At 35.7% G+C, this 20,302-nt stretch overlaps 4 protein-coding genes across 5 annotated transcripts; all 4 read left to right on the forward strand.

Annotated features, from left to right (window-relative positions):
• The first annotated feature begins 7,247 nt into the window (after positions 1 to 7,247).
• LOC138127327 (luciferin 4-monooxygenase-like) lies at positions 7,248 to 9,631 on the forward strand. Its single transcript, XM_069043302.1, has 5 exons — positions 7,248 to 7,844; positions 7,894 to 8,098; positions 8,145 to 9,130; positions 9,184 to 9,349; positions 9,404 to 9,631. Exons 1-5 carry the CDS (start codon positions 7,731 to 7,733, stop codon positions 9,511 to 9,513), a joined length of 1,581 nt encoding a protein of 526 aa, XP_068899403.1. The 5' UTR covers positions 7,248 to 7,730; the 3' UTR covers positions 9,514 to 9,631.
• Positions 9,632 to 11,882: 2,251 nt separating this feature from the next.
• On the forward strand, positions 11,883 to 12,289 carry LOC138125665 (protein mothers against dpp-like). Its single transcript, XM_069041099.1, has 2 exons — positions 11,883 to 11,961; positions 12,033 to 12,289. The coding sequence occupies exons 1-2, from the start codon at positions 11,883 to 11,885 to the stop codon at positions 12,287 to 12,289; spliced, it is 336 nt and encodes a 111-aa protein (XP_068897200.1).
• A 2,691-nt stretch (positions 12,290 to 14,980) lies between these two features.
• Positions 14,981 to 17,638, forward strand: LOC138126354 (luciferin 4-monooxygenase-like). Its single transcript, XM_069042125.1, has 6 exons — positions 14,981 to 15,113; positions 15,763 to 15,890; positions 15,940 to 16,144; positions 16,191 to 17,176; positions 17,228 to 17,393; positions 17,452 to 17,638. The coding sequence occupies exons 2-6, from the start codon at positions 15,777 to 15,779 to the stop codon at positions 17,559 to 17,561; spliced, it is 1,581 nt and encodes a 526-aa protein (XP_068898226.1). The 5' UTR covers positions 14,981 to 15,113; positions 15,763 to 15,776; the 3' UTR covers positions 17,562 to 17,638.
• Positions 17,639 to 17,816: 178 nt separating this feature from the next.
• LOC138126749 (luciferin 4-monooxygenase-like) lies at positions 17,817 to 20,246 on the forward strand. Of its 2 annotated transcripts, XM_069042524.1 has the most exons (6): positions 17,817 to 18,086; positions 18,375 to 18,502; positions 18,552 to 18,756; positions 18,803 to 19,788; positions 19,838 to 20,003; positions 20,057 to 20,246. In XM_069042524.1, the coding sequence occupies exons 1-6, from the start codon at positions 18,068 to 18,070 to the stop codon at positions 20,164 to 20,166; spliced, it is 1,614 nt and encodes a 537-aa protein (XP_068898625.1). In that variant the 5' UTR covers positions 17,817 to 18,067; the 3' UTR covers positions 20,167 to 20,246. The 2 variants fall into 2 exon arrangements, with proteins under 2 accessions (XP_068898625.1, XP_068898626.1); XM_069042525.1 differs by lacking the exon at positions 18,375 to 18,502.
• Positions 20,247 to 20,302: the final 56 nt, after the last annotated feature.

Consider the following 20,302-nt stretch of genomic DNA (forward strand, 5'->3'; position numbering starts at 1 on the left):
TATAAACTACAAAAAATAAAATTTTCAAATAAGTAAAAAATATAAAATGACATATTTTTAATTATGCTTAACTTACCAGTTTACCACAAGCTTTACAAAACATTTCTCGGGTTGATTTTATTTCATATAAATCTTTCTTGCTTGTCCACTGTAATATTTTTTCGCGTAAACTAATTTTTTGTTTCGGCATTATGTTCACTTTAAACAGGTTCACAAGAAACACGACCACTGCACGGAGATAAAGTAAACGAGAAATGACAAATTTGTAATGCTTATATTTACGTCTCCCACCAAATTTCAGAGGAGATGGTTAATTTTATATTTCTTAAATTTTTAGAAAATGACACCCTTAAGGTTTCTCTTATTGTTTCACTTCGGGATTTTAATTTTCGTTTTTATGGCAAGGACCATTTTATAAACGTTAAAGCTTCTAACAATACCTAAGTATCAGAAAACATTAGACCGCGTATACCTGCACCCCTTCGAACAGAGGCAAACAGATAAACTCTGTAATTTATGCCAGTCCAGTCTAATGGTTTGTGGTACTTAGGTATTGTCGGAGTATTTACCGCTGACATCATGGTCCCAACCGTAAAAGCGAAAAAGTAATTCCTGTATTGTACTGCACTTTGTACATTTCAGTAATTACATCTCCTTAAATTTTAAAATCATAAAGCATTGTAAATTTTATTGAGGTACCACTTTTACATTTTCAATACCGTAAACTTCCCAGAATTCGAAAATTGGGAAAAAACCGCAAAAATGAAATTGATTTTTGGTCATTTTAGGCATGTTCAGGCAGTTAAAAGGTAAAATAGGTATTTAAAGGGCATTTTAGGCCGAATAGGCAGAATCAAATATGGCTCTAATTACTCTAATTAAGCCAGAAATCATTTATAGACAAGTTTCATACATGTGCCTTAAAAAATAAAAATAGTCCATTTTGCCTAAAATCCGGGCCCTAGTAATTACCATGACCATAGCACTCCCGATCATTGAAAATATCCCAATTTAACTATAATAAAGAAAAATAAGCATTAATATAATTTTTGTGCCGGTCAGTGTATTTTAATTTATTTTATCTTACAGGTGGAGTTTTTGAGCTACCTTAGACCATTGTTTTCGGTGACAGAAGTCAAATTTTAATCACAAGTGAGATAAAGTACTCACTAGTGAGTTAATTTGACAGTTCCCATTTAACTTGACATAAATCACTCACAAGTGACTAAATTTGACAGCTGTCATTTTACTTGAATGAAACTGCATTTCTTGGATTTTTGCAATAGTTGCACCTGTAAGATAAAACGTCGTATATCACACGTGATTGAAATGCCATTATGAAACTCGTGATAAGTGTCCCACTCGTGCGCAAGCGCACTCGACGGTCAAAATTCTCACTCTTGTATAATGATGCATTTCTATCACTTATAATATAATATACTATAATATCAGTACATAATTGATAATATTCATTTTAATTTTTGCATTATTTGCATATTCTGTTTTTAGCAGCTTCATATAGGTTGCTATTTTTATTTTCAATTTTACAATGTATTTGCAAAACTATGTATACAGGGTGTTAGGGAATGGTCTCCCAAGAATGTCAGGGTAAGTTTCTGAGAGAAAATATGATCGAAAACCTTAATAGGATTTTTTCCCAACATGAATCGTTTTCTCAAAGATAAAAATTTTAAATGGTGCCCCACTGTTTCAGAGCTTTTGCACCATTTTATTGTTGTAATAATTAAATAAATAGTTAAAGTTCTGAAATGAAAGTTAATTGCTTAGCAATTAAAAGACAACAATGCCTTTATGTCATATTTTATCGAGTACCTACTGTCACAATGACGTTTCGGTTTTGAATACTTCCCTTGGATCATATATCTCATCAAAAACTACCAGGATTGCATTTTTTTAAGGTCAAAATCAATAATTCATTCGAAATGTTTATCTAGATTCACCGCAACCTTGAAGTAAGTCCCCTTTTATTGTTGCAAATAATTGAAATTATTTCTGCAGCTTTATTTGTGATACCACATCTCGATCAACCTCTAAAGGGATTTGAAATCGAGCACTACCTAAAATACTACTAATAGATTCGTTAATTTTTGTGTAATTTTATTTATTTGTATTGAAAAAAATCATAACAAATGTACAAAATGTCCTTCATTTACCCTAATACAAGCATTAGCATACATTCGGACAGCAGCAGTAGCCTTTCCGCTATACAAGGTGATTTTGAAAGTTGTGCAGATATTTTAATCACGAGCTACTGGTTTCATGTAGAACTCGGAAAAAATATTTAAAAAACACTATGTCAAAAAATTAAACCTATTGGTTACTTCGCATCGGCGTACATAAGCATATGCTTATATCCTTTAAAACAAGGAAACCGCATTAGAGTACGTTTTATAAAATATGATATACAGGGTGTATTTTTAAAATGTGCCGAAATTTTACCTACAAGGTTGTTTGACAACGTAGAAGAATAAAAGCAATTTAAAAAAATTGTAGCTCAAAAAATAAATGTCATTTTATTTTTTGACAGCATTTTTTAGATATTTTTTCCGAGTTCTACATGAAGCCAGTAGCTCGTGGTTAAAATATCTGTACAACTTTCAATAACACCCTGTATAAAGTTAATATTTAGATTGTCACTATGGTTTCGAAGTGACATACTTTGGGGTTCGAGTGCCTAAAAGAAATGTCATGTAATGTAATTTTTTATTTCAAAAGAATCCGAACAAATGCCAAAAAAACACAAAAGATACGGTATATTGTTTATAATTATAAATATTGAATGTACTGTAGCAGGTCAAAATGCCACTATTCGTTTTGGCCGGAGTAGGAGGCCAAGAGGTCCTACTTATGCTCGCGGGACAATAAGATCGCTGTTCAAAAATCAGGAACTAGCAAGACAACGCACGGCACATGACGTCGCGACGCGCCCACCCTGCCGTAACCTTTTTCGGGACGCTCATTTCGAAATCATTCAGTTTTTGTTTGTGCCGTCAATCAATTCATTTTCAGTTTATCGGGTCAGGGTTCATTTTTTGTTATCGTTTCACTTTCGGTTTTGCTTTCAGTTTCACTTTCGGTTTTTTTTTGTTTCTTTCGCGTTTCATTTAGAGCTTTCTTTGTAGAGTCTTTGTGCCAGCCAGTTTTGGGGCGGCTGGAATCACACATGTTAGCCCCTAAATTTTAGGCTGAGGTGGCCTCACGCCTCTAGGCTGTCTAGCTGCGGCCTATCTGTTTATCGTTCTCTTTTTTCTTCTTTCTCCTTTCCTTTTCCTTCAATTCCTCTCTTCTTCTTCTCAGCTCGGGTAACCGTACGGCAAAGTTAGTTCCGACTCCCTTATGTTCCCGTGACTTGCCGGAAAGTTATCTTTTTCTCTTCTTTTCCCCAACCTTCTTCCTTCATCCTTGTGTGTTCATCCTTTCGAGATCCTGCGGGAAATAGCCGTCAACATCTTTCGTGAATTACGCGCGGACTCACCGATACATTACCGCTTCAACATCTGAATTTTCCGATCGGTGATGTCCAACGTAAACAAACCGGCGCCATGATCGACCATCTGTTATTTAGCGCGCAAGTGTAGAACCGCCGGAAGTAGTCATCGGGATGCGCGGTCAGTACAGTTATCGGAACGCCTTATCGCCCAACGGAATAAGGTCCAGATCTTTCGTATTGCTCTCCTAGAATCGGGGGTAACCAAAAAAACCCATCGCGAGCGGAAATTAGAGGACTCGGTCGGCGACCGCCGAGCGGGCGGCTGTGCCGCAAGTCGCGAGCTGCGAATCACGTGCGTGGCGTTCGGGATCCGCAATCATCCCTGAGGGCGGATTGCCGAACGCCATGGTGCTTATCGTCCGGCGCTGCCAGCCTTCGGGGCCATCGAGGAGCCCGAAAATTACCGTACCGTACCGCTACCGTTACCGTTTACCGTGGTCGAGAAACCCCTCGTCGTCTAGCGAGATAGAGGGGTAGTTCGAGCCAGATTACCGTTACCGTACCGGAAAGTCCTCCTTCAATTTATCGTGGAGCAACCCCTTTCAGCGGAAAGGGGTCGTTCTTTAGGGTGGTCGAGAGCCACATCGTTCTTTAGGGTCGCCGTCAGACCACGCATCGTTCCTTTGGATATCGTTCTTTAGGGTGGTCATCGCCAGACCAGTCATTGTTCTTTAGGGTCAGCTTTCGCCGGACCACTTACCGTCTTTTGGGCAATCGTTCTTTAGGGTCGCCGGCAGACCACGCATCGTTCTTTAGGGTGGTCATCACCAGACCGCATATCGTTCCTTTGGATATCGTTCTTTAGGGTGGTCATCACCAGACCGCATATTGTTCTTTAGGGTCAGCTTTCGCCGGACCACTTACCGTCTTTTGGGCAATCGTTTTGAGGGTGGCCGTTCGCCACATCGTGATTTTGGGTCGTCGCCAGACCAGTTATAGTTACGTAAGGAGCATCATCTCGTTTCCGGCCAAGCACTTTGAAAGCGTCAAGATCACGCCGTGACGCTCCCGTTCAAGGAACCTTATCGCAAGTCAATAGGACGCTCTTCGAGGACGCACTACCAGCCGGCAAAAGATAAGTCGCCACACTCACTTTTATTGCGGATAATTTTCATTTATTTGAACGCCTCGAATTTCCCGCTTCTCACCTAAGCAATTTCTGCATTTTCTTGTATTTTTTTTGCAATTTGTAAAACAGTAAGAATTTTTGTCAACTTTTTTCATCACTCTCAAATGTAAATTCAGAAAATTTAACGATCAATTTCAATTTCGGAGCTTTACCGACCTCACACCTTCCCGTAGGAATCAATTTTCATTTCTCGTCAAGGTGAAATCCGAACCTTGACCTTGGGTTCACTTTATTTTCATTAAATTACTCAATCCAGACCAGGGAGAGGTTGAAGGTTCGGGAGGGTTTCCCTTCAAGGATTTTAAAACCATTTATTACTCGTCTAAGGATATCTTGTTAAGTTAAGTTTCGGTCAATTGTAAGAGAAAAGCTTTTCTGGTTGAGACCACATAATTTTTAAGACCATCTAAAAGTACTGGTTCCGCATTTTTCTTCATTTGGTTACATGCGAACCGTGCTCACACTCGTGTGAACCAGTACTAAAGCTGCACCACAAATTTTGTGTGAGATTTTTGCATTGGACCGAATAAACCCATTTTTATTTTATTATCTACGAGTATCAATTCATACTCCCTAGACGGTTAAAGATCAGAGCACTTGTCCCGGCAACTGGACAAGTTTGAAACCAGCTCAAAAAGGTTGCCTGGCGCCCATATCCTAACCCACGCCCTCTGCCCCGAAAAACCCCCTGAGAGCCCGGTGCTGTCACTGGCCAACTTTTGGTCACATGTTTATAATTATAAATATTGAATGTACATACAGGCTGATAAAAAAAAACGCCCCAGCTTATATCTTTCTTATTTCTATTTGAAATCGGATTTCAACGAGCCATACATCAAATTAAAGCGTTTAAAAAGTACTATAAGCTGGATGTAAAATATTACCCTTAGCAACGCTACCTGGCAAGGGTCAAGGGTCAACTTAATTTTTTTAAATAGCAATATATAATTTTTTTGGTATAATTAGATTCATTATTTTTTTCTGAGTTCAAAAATATAGCACACCCTGTATATTTAAATGTTATTCTAAAATAATAAATAAATAAAATTATTAGGAATAAATAGAACTTTATTTGTAACAGGCTATGAATTACTTATGAAGACATTCTTGTAGCCATGGAAACACAAATAACTAAAAATTTATTGTAAAAATAAACTTTATTTGTCGTGATTTTTGTTTTTTTTCTTTCTCCAATTTCGTGTTCTGAAATAAAATGAATAAGATCGAACTTATGGATATGTTACAAGCATATTTCCAAAATAATAAAATATAGTATCTTTTTCAATGCCACATGAAATCCTTTTGAATGCCATGCGAAGTTTGATACGTAGATGTCAACAATGTGTCGAACAAAATGGTGCTCAATTTGAACAGTTCCGTCGAAAAAATTATATTGTTATTTTTATTGTTCGTATTAATGAATTAATATTGTTTCCATGGCTACAAGAATGTCTTCATAAGTAATTCATGGCCTGTTACGAATAAAGTTTTACTTATTCCTAATAATTTTATTTATTTCTTATTTTAGAATAACATTTAAATATACAGACTGTGCTATATTTTTGAACTCAGAAAAACATAGTGAATGTAACTGTACCAAAAAATTATACGTTGCCATTTAAAAAAATAAAGTTGGCCCTTCACCCTTGCAAAATATCCAGTTTGTAGTACTTTTTGAACCCTTTAATTTGATGTATCGCTCGTTGAAATCGGATATCAAATAGGAAAGATATAAGCTGGGGCGTTTTTTTGTGATCAGTCTACATATACAATCTCTGCTTGCTCAAATTCCAAATTTGTCGCTTGATATGCTGATTTTAATCTCTCTGGAATAAGGGTATTCATGACGGCTTCTGTCGCATTTTCGATAGTACAAATCACTTTGGAATCACTCAGTTTTTCAAATAATGCGGAAAAACTTTTCGATTATTTTTCGCAAATTATTGTTTGTAAACAATAACTCGGCAACAAGATCGATTTTGTTTTACTCGCCTGTCAATTTGACGTCAAAAAATTTTGACAATGTCACATTTTCCATTTATTATAAAAATTTGATGATTGTAGAAAAAATCATGTATGAAACACGTTGCGAAAGAAGTGTTTAGGCACTTGACGTGTTGATCAATTTCATGTCGCTTGCTTAAAAGACTTCCATTTCACAACTTATTTCATAAATAGCTATTTTATATAAAATGAATTATTGTGAAATAAGATTTTAATAAAAAGTACTTATAATTATTGTCATAAGCAGTAAACTCTTCAAATGTAACTACACATTGACTAAAGCAACAAGCAACAAACAACAACTCTGAAGCAATCCTACACATTTCTTTATGCAGATTTCGAAACATGTGTATTTCTTATGTGATTAAATTCTATTTCGTCTGTCCCAAATAAACAACTAGATTGAACACATCGCAATTTATTTTTATTAATTTGATTTTGATTTTTTTTATTTTTACTAACACGATATGACATACAACTTTGTCAAGGTGAGTCTGCTTTTATTCTTAGCAAAAAAAAATTCTATTTGATGTTAATAAAAATTATGGCCACAGAAACGACGTTCCATTCACAAAAATAATGTATATTTGTCAGTTATTTTCCATCAGACTGAAACAAATACCTTTTTGTGGACTGAATTTTTATATTGACCTTAACTTTAGCATCAAGATTCTTAGTAGTAATGATTATTATCTGTTAGTCGCTGTTCATTAAAAATTGTGTCTGTTAGTGGTTTTACATTTTTCGTGAGTTCACAGTTTTCCAAAATTGTTTAATGTTGGAAGTGACTCACATTGAGTAGTTGCTAGGTGATCACTGCACTTCACGACACTTTAAATTCAAAACTTGCAATTGTTCGTCTTGTTAGCAATGTTACCAACCCTTTATATTTGCCAAATTTTTCCCAGCATTATGTTTTGAACTTTTTTTTAATTTAAAATTTAAAATAAGGGCAAAATAGAGAACACATTGTATTACACTCGATGCACTCCTCGTGCTCTAAAAAACGCGTGCGACAAAGTGGTGTCTTATAAAACTCGTGTAATAAATTACGATTTCTTGACAGGCTTACTTAAACACACCATCATGACCGATTTAGTAAAAGTAGGTCTTCCAGATAATTATAGACTTCCCAACAAATCTCTGGGAATAATATTTTTCAACGAAATGAAGAAGTGGAACCCCAGGCGCATTGCTTTGGTAAGAATTTTCACAAATTTTCTAAATAATTTAAAAGTCTTGATTCTAGATTGACTGGACAGGTGAAGAAGTGAATTACGGAAGAATCCTGCAGTTATCTGTTAAACTGGCGTCACAATTAAAAGAAGCAGGAATAAAGAAGGGCGATGTTATTTCGATATTGTCCCAGAACCAATGGAAATATCAGTTAACGATCGTTTCGGGATTTTACATTGGAGCTAAAGTGAATCTTCTCAATCCGGATTACACGCCAGGTGTGGACCAACTAAAGTAAAACGCTTGTCAAAATTAATCTTTTAGGAGAACTGAAACACTTCTTTTCAATTTGTCGACCAGTTATGGTCTTCTGCACAGTAAAGGTGTTGGAAAACCTTTTAAAACTAAAAGACGAAGATTATTTTCCCGCTAGAATAATACTTTACGACTCTGAATCTTCAGCAGACTTGGAAAATTTTGACGAATTTGTCGAAGCAGGAAGCTTTGATCATCGCTTTAGTCCCACTGAGGTCGACCCCCAAGAAGATGTCGCTCTTCTTTTGACATCTTCAGGCACGTCCGGCGTGCCAAAACTGATCCAACTAACTCACGCTAACTTCAGAATGACAATGGTCCATGCTGGAGAGCCAAGTTGGTTTGATTTCACCGAAAACGAAACGACCCTGGCGTATCTGCCATTTTTCCACCTTTTGGGAACCGGACTCTGTTTTGGAGCGATTTTGTACGGAGTAAAATTTGTGATTTTAGAAAAATTTCTTCCAGATCGCTTCTTGAATCTGATCCAAGAGCACAAAATCACGAAGCTTTTGACAGTTCCTTCCGTTCTTTTGTTCTTGGTGAAAAGTCCTCTGGTGCAAAAATACGATTTGTCTTCTGTCACGGATGTGTTGTGCGGGTCAGCTCCCCTGACCAGAGAGTTGGAAGAACAAGTGGGGACAGTGTTGAAAATCAAATCTATGCGACAGACTTATGGTTTAACTGAAATAAGTGGACTGGCCACTGCAACTCCTAAAAATGTAAGAAGAACCGGATCGACGGGACAAGTTGTAACCGCTCAGCAGATTAAAGTGTGTGACCCTGAATGTGGCAAAGTTCTCGGAGCGAATGAATGTGGAGAATTGAGGATCAAGGGCGCTGGAGTGATGAAGGGTTATTTGGGGAACGATCTCCTGACGGTGTTCGATGAAGAAGGGTATTTGAAAAGTGGTGATCTAGGGTATTTCGATGAAGAAGGGTTCTTCTATATTATGGATCGTCTCAAAGAGATGATCAAATACAAAGGTTTCCAAGTTAGTATAATTTAATGAAAAAGAGGTACACAGATGTTTTATTATGGATTTAGGTTGCACCAGCTGAGTTGGAAGCTCTTCTAATACAACATCCAGCAGTGAAAGAGGTTGGAGTGGTTGGAATACCTGATGAGAAAGCAGGAGAAGTGCCCCTGGCCTTCGTAGTGAAACAACCAAATCAAAGTGTGACTGCGGAGGATCTGGTTCGTTACGTTGCTGGTAATAGCAGAATACATGTATCAAATACATTAAAATGGAATATTTCTATTTTAGAAAATATTTCTATTCAAAAGCATCTATACGGAGGGGTACGATTTATTGAACAACTTCCAAAAAATTCTACTGGCAAAACATTAAAGAGTAAATTGAAGGAATTACTGTAAGAAAATCTAGTGTTGCTTGATAACGTTTTGTGTATTGAATTTATTTTTAACAATAAAAAATATGTTGTTAAAATAATTATGTAGTGATATATATTTGGTAACACCTATTTTTATTTTAAATTTAAAGAATGCTATAATTAAATCTGATACGTACTTTGTATATATTTTCATTAAATATTATTTTCATAGTTCGCATTTTTTCATCGTTTTTCCAAAAGTACAGTTTACAATAATTATTTGTGGCCTTGTTTTTATTTACGTCTGCTTCACCTTGTTTTCCTCATCAATCAGTATTAGTCAGCAATTCATAATATTCATTTTAATTGCATTATTTTCATATTTTGCTGTTTTTACTAATTTTATACTTATAAGTTGTTTTTTTTTTAATTTTCAATTTTTCACTGTATTCGGAAAAAAATTTATATTTTATGGAGTGTATGGAACCAGTCACCGAATCAAGAATGTCACTTCTGTGCCACTTCAGGGACAAATGCATTTGAGAATTTATTTGTGGAACAAAGAAATTACGAGGTTCCAGGTGCTCGAAATAATGAGGCTGATGTTCTGATCTTAAAGCTCTTCTGAAACTCTCGAACAATAGTTGGTTTTTACCGATTCGATTTGACTACAGAAAATGAAATTGCTGCAAACTTTAACATATTACCTCGTTAGCAGATAATAAAAATCAAATCAATATTAATATAATACTTAATGATTGTCACTGTTATTAAATGAATCTAATCAGGTGCTGTTTTCAACCGTTTTACTGTTAGTATTTAGCTAATAATGAAGGAAAATTTTATTATTGTCAAGCCGTTCTCGATCAATGTTCTGAGGTATCACTATTAACAGAAAACATGTGCAAAATAGTATATTATGATACAAGTTTATAAGGAAGCCTTTAAAGCACGCGCGACGAGTTTAAGAGCACGACGCGTAGCGGAGTGCTTTTAACGTCGCAAGTGCTTTAAAGGCCCTTATAAACGTGTATCATACGCTATTTTTTATTATACCTGCACTACAATCTGAAAATCATAGCAAAAAAAGTAAATTGAATTACCTTTTCTGAGGTAATCTGTGTCATTAATCGTTGATATAGAAATGGTTAATTGTTGTTGTTTCGTTGCTATCATAAATTGCCTATTTATCATTGTTCAAAGTGTAGGTGAATTTGTTGTTACCTAAGCAATTTTTAAAGCTCGGCGTGCTTGAATCGCCTGTTTTCGCACGCTCAGGCATGCTTAAAACGGCGATTCTGATGCAGGTATAATAAAAAATTAAATTTACTTACGTACCTGAGCAATGCTTCAATTACGGGAGTCAATATTTCAGAAAATATCGCACAATATAAAATAATAAATCTGCTATCGAAATACCGGTTGGCAGATCCGAGTTTCAACGTCAGTCAAGAAATTTTACCAACGAGGTTGTAGGACAATCTAGAAGACTAAAAGCAACTTTAAAAAATGTAGCTCAAAAAATAAATGTCATTTTATTTTTTGACAGAATTTTTTAAATATTTTTCTCCGAGTTCTACATGAAGCCAGTAGCTCGTGGTTAAAATTTGGTCACGCATTTCAATAACACCTTGTATTATAAAATATGTATAGGTATTAATATAGTCCATTCACGTTGGATTTTCCTCTCAAGGTCAAATAATTTAATTTTTTGGCTCTGTAATTATGTTTTGTAAATAGTGACATGCAGCTAACCAACATAATGCGATTTAGCAATGCTCAATCCAACCTGTACGGTGTTTACCTGCATGTCACTATTTACAAAACATAATTACAGAGCCAAAACATTTAATTATTTGACCTTGAGGGGAAAATCCAACGTGAATGGACTTTAGGTGATAAAGTAAGAAACAAAATTTGTAATTGCGTTATTTAATGTTTTCAAGCAAAACATTCGGACAGGTCAATTTTATTTTTTAATTTGCCACCTTATGATGACATAAAAATTTTACTTGTTTATGTTTAATAGTTTATTCACGCCAAGAAAGCAATTACAAGAAAACACACATGGAGCATTAGCAAGAACAAAAAGTGGGAACAAGATGCATCACTTGCATAGGAGTCTCCTACAGTCACTCTTGAACTTATTTGTCGAGACTCCACAGAAGTCTAACTCGTTACAGTAAAGGTTGGCCAGGCGAAGGGCACTATTCAAGGGTGAATTGTAGGAGTAATTGTGTTTATGGCAATTATGACGTCATGTATTTTTGCACAATGACGTCATCATTGATTTTTTTCAATGACAACCCCAATTTTTTTTGCTGTTTTTTGTAGATGGTCCAACTACTTAAATGACTATGTAAAAAAAATTTTTATGTAAGATAACAAAATTTTTATACTGTCGTTTAGACAATGATTAAAAGAGCTATCAGAATCAAGAAAAAAAAAGTGTGTGAAAAATCTCTTAAGAGCGTGCAAGATGCTAGAAATGGTTTACCTGATGGCTGCAAGCCCTCATTGCTCTTAAAGTTAGCACCAGATTTGAGTTATGAAGAGTTGCAGAGGAGAAGTGGGCCGAGAAGGCTCTGGATAGCCTGGTGAAGAAACTGAAAAAGAGGAAAGGGGCGATTGAAGATTTGGAGCGTGCCTTGTCTTGCTCTGGCACTCTGACCAATTGCGTGACGATACCGAAGAGTCTGGATGATCGGCAGAGTCACCAGGAGTTGAAACCTTTCGAGCGCTGCAAATTTCCTTTCTCTGCGAAGCAAAATGAAATGACGAGAACATCAACAATAATGCAAGTCCGCAGCCTGCAGTGACGGAGAAAGTGGAAGTATTTGAGTTGGAGCAAAGTGTCCAGAGAGAACAACAATATGAAGGTGGTAAATTAAATCTTAATTTTTAGTACTCAAGTTTATTCATAACTTCATAAGTAAATCATTTTAGATCTTTCAGTTACTATTCCCGCGGAATCGGACTTGAATTGTTCAGCTAAGGCGCCATTAACATCTCCTGGCAGTACTTGATTAGACATTTTCCGAACGAATATTTAATTTGTTTATTTATAAGGTTTTTTATACTTTAAAATTAAATAACAAAAGCAACAAATTAATTATATGGAGGCATCAATAAATTATATTTTTAAATGTGTTGGTATTTTATTACATCCTCTACATACAAAAAAACATACCAGATTTGACATGTGACAACAATTCATTATAGTTAACAGTAACACATTTTCAGCTAAATTTCTTGGTATTTTCGTAGACTCACATTTAAATACATACTTTGGTATAAACACATTGATTTTTTTGCAAGCAAAATTAAAAAAAATATGTATGTTTTGAAGAATCTGTCAAATTGTATTTCACAAAAGACGTTAAGACGTACATACTAAAATTATAAAAATAAGTAAAAAAAAAACATACAGGATGTCCCGAGTTGCGAAAAAGCTCCATAACTTGTTTGTTATTAAAGATATCAACTTTTTCTTTTTTCTAGATGATAGCTACGCGTCTTCTGCATATTCGGAAAATATTGCGGTATATATACAGGGTGTCCCCATATTATAAAAACACAAAAGTTATGCTTTTTTAAACGGAACCTACCCAGTTTGATTTCATTTTTCGATTCTATGTTAAATTGTGAATCAAATCTACACAGGTCGTTTTTACTTATGTGCCATCGTTTTTGATCAGTGGCGCTTTTTTTACCAGAATTCCGAATTGCAGGGGTCCCTTCGAAAATTCGTACCTTCCAAATCGTTCCACATAAATTAAAATAATTGACGCTGTTTGATTCCAAAATGTTTGCCGCATCTGTTAAGTGTTTACTCAATAACGTGCTTAGTCGCATATGCCTACTGCGTTTTTTTAAATATACCAAACTAAAGCTTTCCAACGGTATAGGGTTTGTATAGTCGAATGCAAAAATCTAGGGTGCTATCTTAAAATCACTAAAAATCACTAAAATAATTAAATATTTAATTGTTAAACACTGTTTTGTTGAATGATTCATCTTTATGGAGTGACCATATTGTGTGATTATCTTTTGTTAGGCCTACTAGATTTTTGTATTGTCTTTTTAACGGAAAAATTGCACCAAATTTAGCGATGAAATAAGAAAATTGAATATCTCTCAAAACTTACTACATATTTAAAAAAATTTGTACATAATTGTATGACAATTTATAGTCTTTTAGAAACCATTTTATTTGATACTTTATTTATTGAAATTGGACAATAAATAAAGGTGCTACAGCGTTTTGGAAATTTTAAAAATCACCCTGTATATTAATTATCCGTACAGCTAAATTTATATATTTTCATTAAATATTATTTTCCTCAGTTCACATTTTTTCATCGTTTTTCCAAAAGTACAGGTTACAATTATTTGTGTCCTTGTTTTTGTGTAACTTTTATTTACGTCTGTTTCACCTTGTTTTCCTCATCAATCAGCATTAGTCTAATTTATTTAATGTCAGCAATTCATAAAATTCATTAATTGCATTATTTACATATTTTACTGTTTTTACTAGTTTTATATTTTATTTTCAATTTTTCGCTGTATTCGGATCGAATCAAAAATGTCACTTTTGTTGAGAATTTCTTTTTGGAACAAAGAAATCACGAGGTGCCAGGTTGGGACAATGAGGCTGATGTTCTGATGTTAAAGCTCTTCTAAAACCCTCGAACAGTTGGTTTTGCTCCACCAAACTTTCAAATCCAGATTACACTTCAAGTGTGACAAACAAAACTGTGTCAAAATATTTTTTTTATACTGTACGATTTTAGCGCTTCCACTAATTTAGAAAATTTTAATAAAATCATCAAAACTGAAAACTTTCATCACTGTTTTGATCCTACTCAACACTGAAGAAGATGCCACTCTCATTTTGATCTCTTCGAGCAGGATGAAAAGAGTCTCGAGAACTAGCACACTCTTGCAACGATAATGTCACCACGAAGCTGCGAGGCCTACCGGGAATGTTAGAGACAGAGCCGGCTTCTGGATAAAAAGGACTCAGTCAGTCAATTAGTGGGCACAATAAATTTACAACTGCTACGCAATAAACAACTTCATACAATTCGGCAGTACATACTTAGCATCAATTAGTTATCAGAGCATCAGAGTAAGCACAGTTGCCATTACCAGGGTTGCTTTTTATAAACAGTTTGTTTTATTTTTGCTGGCTGTGTCTCGTTTTTCGAATTTGATCTGTCCAAAAAATGGACGACGGAAGGAAATTTCAAAGAATTAGGGAAGATGTAATTTTGGCTTATTTTTGAAGATGTTAAAATCATTATTCCAAATGAGGAAATGTCTACTTTCTGTTGGGGTTGCAGAAAAGCAAATTTTTGTTAAATCCAGTAATTTTTGACAATATGATATTTGGATAATAAAAATAAATATTAATATGATATATGTATAATTGTCTTAAGCACGGACGTCAATAGTAATTAAGGAAGTTATTAGCATTTTTTGTGTTGTGTTGCGTTTTTCTAGCCAGTTAATTCAGAATGTACATTATGAGTGGTGCAGAAGTTGTGAAAACACTATAGGTATTAAGAAACAAAAAAATCCACAGAGTTTTAAAATAAGAGTCCTTGTTTCACCAGTTTTAATTAAGAGAAATTTCGGAAGGTGAGGTGTAATTTTTTTTAAACAATTTTTTTACAATACTGTTAGCAGAAGTGGTAACTATGAGTAGAATTATAAATGACAATAGACTAACTATTCCCATACTGCCACAATTATTATTATCTAAATAGATAGTGAAGTTATAATGAAAATGACAAAAGATTTTTCTGTAATGTTATTTTTCTTTTACTTGTACAACGAAGAAAATGATAAAGTACTTACCTGTTCGAAGTATCACCATTCAATAATAATCTGTCATAATTGACAAGATATCTTTCCACGTTCAATATTACAAAGTATTGTGACAACTTACTTTTTTTCTATGGCTTTAGTAAAAATCGAAGATTTATTTTAATTAGATCAAACAATTTAGAAGATTTACAGTAGAGAATTTGCGCTGAAATGGAACAAAAATGCCCTAACATTATTGAGCGCAGTGTACAAAGAGTCGGTGAGAGGTTGGCGGTTATTTGTAAGGGTCCTCATCACCAGAACATAATTATAAGCAAGCTGTTACTTCGTGTAACTGAAACAGGCCAATATGCGATTTTTTCTTTCATTTATGTAGTTTTTGAGAAATAAATTTAGTCTCTTGAAAGATAACAATAGATCAACTGCTTAAAATTTAAACTATAATCTGAATTGTGTGAAGATCGTCAACGCGCCATGAGTGACTTGGTAAAAGTGGGACCTCCGGATAACCAGAAGCTTCCCAAAAAATCATTGGGGGCCATATATTTCGAGAGAATAAAGAAATGGAACGCCAACAGAGTCGCCATAGTAAGAATCTTCGTAAAGTTTTGAAATAATAGGAACGATTTGATTTTAGGTTGATTGGACAGGTGAAGAACTGAATTATGGACAACTCTTGCAGTCGACTGTTAAATTAGCAACGCAAATGACCAAATTAGGAGTGAAGAAAGGCGACGTTATTACCATATTGTCACAAAATAATACGAAATTCATCTTGACAATCCTTGCAGGATTATACATTGGGGCAAAAATGAATCTACTCAATCCGGACTATACTCCAGGTATGGTCAAGGAAATTTGAACACTTGGCCAATTTTTTTGTTTTAGGAGAACTGAAGCATTTCTTTGAGATTTATCATCCAGTTTTGGTCTTCTGCACAGCAAAAGTTTTAGGAAATGTTCTCCAGCTGAAGGATTTTTTTTCCGTCAACGTCATACTTTACGATACCGAAGCCGTTGATGACTTGGAAAACTTTGACAAATTTGTAGAAGCGGGTACTTTTGATCCCGGATTTAGTCCCACCAATCTCGACCCCAAAGAAGACGTTGCTTTGATTTTGACCTCTTCGGGCACAACAGGCTACCCAAAAAGTGTCCAGCTAACTCACGCCAGTTTGAGAATCGCTTTGCTCTACGGCGGAGATCCTTATTTTCTGGATATCAACGAAAACGAGAGGATTCTGGCGCTTCTTCCGTTTTTCCACATCTTTGGGATCGGCAGCACTCTTGCTGGCGTTGTGCACGGAGCAAAATTAGTAATTTTGGAAAAATTCCTCCCCTATCGCTTCTTGAGTCTGATCCAAAAGCACAGAATCACGAAACTGTTCGCTGTACCTCCAGTTCTTTTGTTCTTGGTGAAGAGTCCTCTGGTGCAAAAATACGATTTGTCGTCTATCACCGACGTGTTATGCGGAGCTGCTACCGTGACCAAAGAGACAGAAGATTTGGTAGAGGCGCAGCTGAAGATTAGTTGTGTCCGACAAATTTATGGTATGACAGAAGTATGTGGAGCAGCTACTGTGATTCCTAAGAACACGAAGAAACACGGATCTTCGGGACAAGTCATAATGGGGCATCAGATTAAAATATGCGACCCTGAAACTGGTAAAGCTTTGGGTGTCAATGAGGTTGGAGAGTTGAGAATCAAGGGTGATGGGGTGATGAAGGGTTACCTGGGTCAGGAGAAAGAAACTGAAGAGGCGTTCGACGAGGAAGGATATTTCAAAAGTGGTGATCTGGGATATTACGATGATGAAGGTTTCTTCTTTATTGTAGATCGTCTGAAAGAGATTATCAAGTATAATGGTTTCCAGGTGAGTACGATCTATTGATGCAGAAAAAAGTGTATTCTTCTGTGTATCTAGGTTTCTCCAGCTGAACTGGAAAGTCTTTTGATACAACATCCAGCAGTGAAAGACGCCGGAGTAATTGGTATACCAGACGAGAAAGCAGGTGAACTACCTGTAGCATTCGTGGTCAAGCAACCAAATGAAGATGTGACTGAAGAAGAGATTGTTCGTTACATTGCTGGTATTGTTGACACCAAAACCGTGTGCGATACTTCAAGTTTGGAGATGTTTTATTTCAGAAAATATTTCTGTCCAGAAGCGTCTCTCTGGAGGGGTTCGATTTATTGAGGAGATTCCGAAAAGTAGCAGTGGCAAAATTTTAAAGAGAAAATTAAAGGAACTCTTATAAATAAGTATCCACAAGAATGCATTTTGATGTGTTTGTACTAGTGTCAGAGGTTTCTCTAATAAAACTATTTGCATTGAAATATGTTTATTTGCAAAGGAAGCAACATAATTTTACAACCAATTAGTAGCAATAGTTTTTCTTGTCGGTAGTGGTAGAAGTCTTTGATTGGCTCATGGGCTGTGACCTTGGAAATATCTGCGCGAATGCGGAATTTTTTTTAAATCCCTTTATTACAAATTCTTTGTATATCTCCTAGCAACATGGTTAAAGTAAAATATTTCAGTAATTTTTGACAGTATGTGATATTTGGATGTTTCATTCGAAAAGACAGAGAATTCCTCCGGAACTTCACCACATTGAATGTGCAACAACAGTCAGAATGTAAAAGATGATGCACGTGGTGCTCATGTAGAGTAGCGATAAATTTTTGTAAAGCAGAGAACACATTAATATGTATAACGATTTTTGTAACTGAAGAGCAAAAGCAGGTGATTCACTCTGTAGTGATGAAAAATTTAAAAAAAAGTAAGTAAAATCTCAGGATAAAAATTTATGCGAAGAGATATTATTGATATGTTAGTAGCCCAACGGAGAAAAAGTTATCTTAACCTTCTATCTTATCTTAACTCTTCACATTTAGTACCTTTACCTGTAATGAATAATTTTAGCTTTTCGTGCTTTAGATTTAGATTTTTTCAGCGGAAAATACAATTTTTTCCATTTATGTAGTTGTTAACAAATAAATTTAGTCTCTTGAGAGATAAGAATAGGTCAACTGTTTAGAATTTGAACTATAATCTTAATTATATAAAGATCGTCAACGCACCATGAGTGACTTGGTGAAAGTGGGACCTCCGGATAACCAAGAGCTTCCCAAAAAATCATTGGGAGCCATATATCTCGAGAGAATAAAGAAATGGAACGCCAACAGAGTCGCCACAGTAAGAATCTTCGTAATGTCTTGAAATAATAGGAACGATTTGATTTTAGATTGAATGGACAGGTGAAGAACTGAATTACGGACAACTCTTACAGTCGACTGTTAAATTAGCAACGCAAATGACCAAATTGGGAGTGAAGAAAGGCGACGTCATTACCATCTTGTCCCCAAATAGTACGAGATTCATCTTGACAATCCTTGCAGGATTCTGCATTGGGGCAAAAATGAATCTACTCAATCCGGAGTACACTCCAGGTATGGTCAAGGAAATGTGAACCCTTCCCCAATTTTTTTTTTTTAGGAGAACTGAAGCATTTCTTTAAGGTTTGTCACCCAGTTTTGGTCTTCTGCACAGCAAATGTTTTAGGAAATGTTCTCCAGCTGAAGGAATGTTTTTCCTCCAACGTCATACTTTACGACACCGAAACTGTAGATGACTTCAAAAACTTTGACAAATTTGTAGAACAGGGTACATTCGATCCCGGCTTTACTCCCACCAAGCTCGACCCCAAAGAACACGTCGCTTTCATTTTGACCTCTTCGGGCACAACAGGCTTTCCAAAATGTGTTCAACTATCACACGCCAACTTCAGAGTCGCTTTGCTCTACGGCGGAGATCCTTATTTTCTGGATATCAACGAAAACGAGAGGATTCTGGCGCTTCTTCCGTTTTTCCACATCTTTGGGATGGGTATTACCCTTGCTGGAGTTTTGTACGGAGCAAAATTAGTAATTTTGGAAAAATTCGTTCCCGATCGCTTTTTGAGTCTAATCCAAAAGCACAGAATCACGAAACTGTACGCTGTACCTCCAGTTCTTCTGTTCTTGGTGAAGAGTCCTCTGGTGCAAAAATACGATTTGTCGTCTATCACAGACGTGTTGTGTGGAGCAGCTGCCGTCAACAAAGAGACAGAAGATTTGGTAGAGACGCAATTCAAGATTAGTTGTGTTCGACAAATTTATGGCATGACAGAACTATGTGGAGCAGCTACTGTGATTCCTAGGAACTCGAAGAAACATGGATCTTCGGGACAAGTTATAATGGGACATCAGATTAAAATATGCGACCCTGAAAGTGGTAAAGTTTTGGGTGTGAAGGAGGTTGGAGAGTTGAGGGTCAAAGGTGATGGTGTGATGAAGGGTTATCTGGGCAATGACAAAGAAACCGAAGAGGCGTTCGACGAGGAGGGATATTTGAAAAGTGGTGATCTGGGATATTACGATGATGAAGGTTTCTTCTTTATTGTAGACCGTCTGAAAGAGATTATCAAGTATAAGGGTTTCCAAGTGAGTACAATTTTTTCGTATAGAAAGAATAGTGTTCTTCTGTATCCAGGTTTCACCAGCTGAACTAGAATCTCTTTTGATACAACATCCAGCAGTGAAAGACGCTGGAGTAATTGGTATACCAGACGAGAGAGCAGGCGAACTACCTGTAGCGTTCGTGGTCAAGCAACCAAATCAAAATGTGACTGAAGAAGAGCTTGTTCGTTATATTGCTGGTAATGTTGACACCATAACCATGTGTAATTCTTCAAGGTTAGAATTTTTTCAGAAAATGTTTGTGCCCAGAAGCGTCTCTCTGGTGGTGTTCGATTTATTGAGGAAATTCCAAAAAGTAGTAGTGGCAAAATTTTAAGGAGAAAATTAAAGGAACTCTTATAAATAATTATGTACAAGAATGCATTTTGATGTGTTTGTACTAGTGTCGGAGGTTTCCCTAATACAATATATTTTCACTGAAATATGTTTATTTGTAAAGGACGGAACATAATTTTACACACAGCTAGTCACAATAATT

The sequence above is a fragment of the Tenebrio molitor genome, chromosome 3, assembly GCF_963966145.1.
Source record: "Tenebrio molitor chromosome 3, icTenMoli1.1, whole genome shotgun sequence".
In the NCBI taxonomy this organism is placed as follows: domain Eukaryota; kingdom Metazoa; phylum Arthropoda; class Insecta; order Coleoptera; family Tenebrionidae; genus Tenebrio; species Tenebrio molitor.

What these genes read in the sequence shown, in the direction of transcription:
- LOC138127327 (XM_069043302.1), top strand. Translation starts at nt 7,731, where the DNA reads ATGACCGATTTAGTAAAAGTAGGTCTTCCAGATAATTATAGACTTCCC. An exon ending in ACCCCAGGCGCATTGCTTTG is followed by an intron (nt 7,845 to 7,893) that starts GTAAGAATTTTC and finishes TCTTGATTCTAG; the next exon opens with ATTGACTGGACAGGTGAAGA. An exon ending in TCAAATACAAAGGTTTCCAA is followed by an intron (nt 9,131 to 9,183) that starts GTTAGTATAATT and finishes TTATGGATTTAG; the next exon opens with GTTGCACCAGCTGAGTTGGA.
- LOC138125665 (XM_069041099.1), top strand. Translation starts at nt 11,883, where the DNA reads ATGATTAAAAGAGCTATCAGAATCAAGAAAAAAAAAGTGTGTGAAAAA. An exon ending in CGTGCAAGATGCTAGAAATG is followed by an intron (nt 11,962 to 12,032) that starts GTTTACCTGATG and finishes GAAGAGTTGCAG; the next exon opens with AGGAGAAGTGGGCCGAGAAG.
- LOC138126354 (XM_069042125.1), top strand. Translation starts at nt 15,777, where the DNA reads ATGAGTGACTTGGTAAAAGTGGGACCTCCGGATAACCAGAAGCTTCCC. An exon ending in ACGCCAACAGAGTCGCCATA is followed by an intron (nt 15,891 to 15,939) that starts GTAAGAATCTTC and finishes ATTTGATTTTAG; the next exon opens with GTTGATTGGACAGGTGAAGA. An exon ending in TCAAGTATAATGGTTTCCAG is followed by an intron (nt 17,177 to 17,227) that starts GTGAGTACGATC and finishes CTGTGTATCTAG; the next exon opens with GTTTCTCCAGCTGAACTGGA.
- LOC138126749 (XM_069042524.1), top strand. An exon ending in ACGCCAACAGAGTCGCCACA is followed by an intron (nt 18,503 to 18,551) that starts GTAAGAATCTTC and finishes ATTTGATTTTAG; the next exon opens with ATTGAATGGACAGGTGAAGA. An exon ending in TCAAGTATAAGGGTTTCCAA is followed by an intron (nt 19,789 to 19,837) that starts GTGAGTACAATT and finishes TTCTGTATCCAG; the next exon opens with GTTTCACCAGCTGAACTAGA.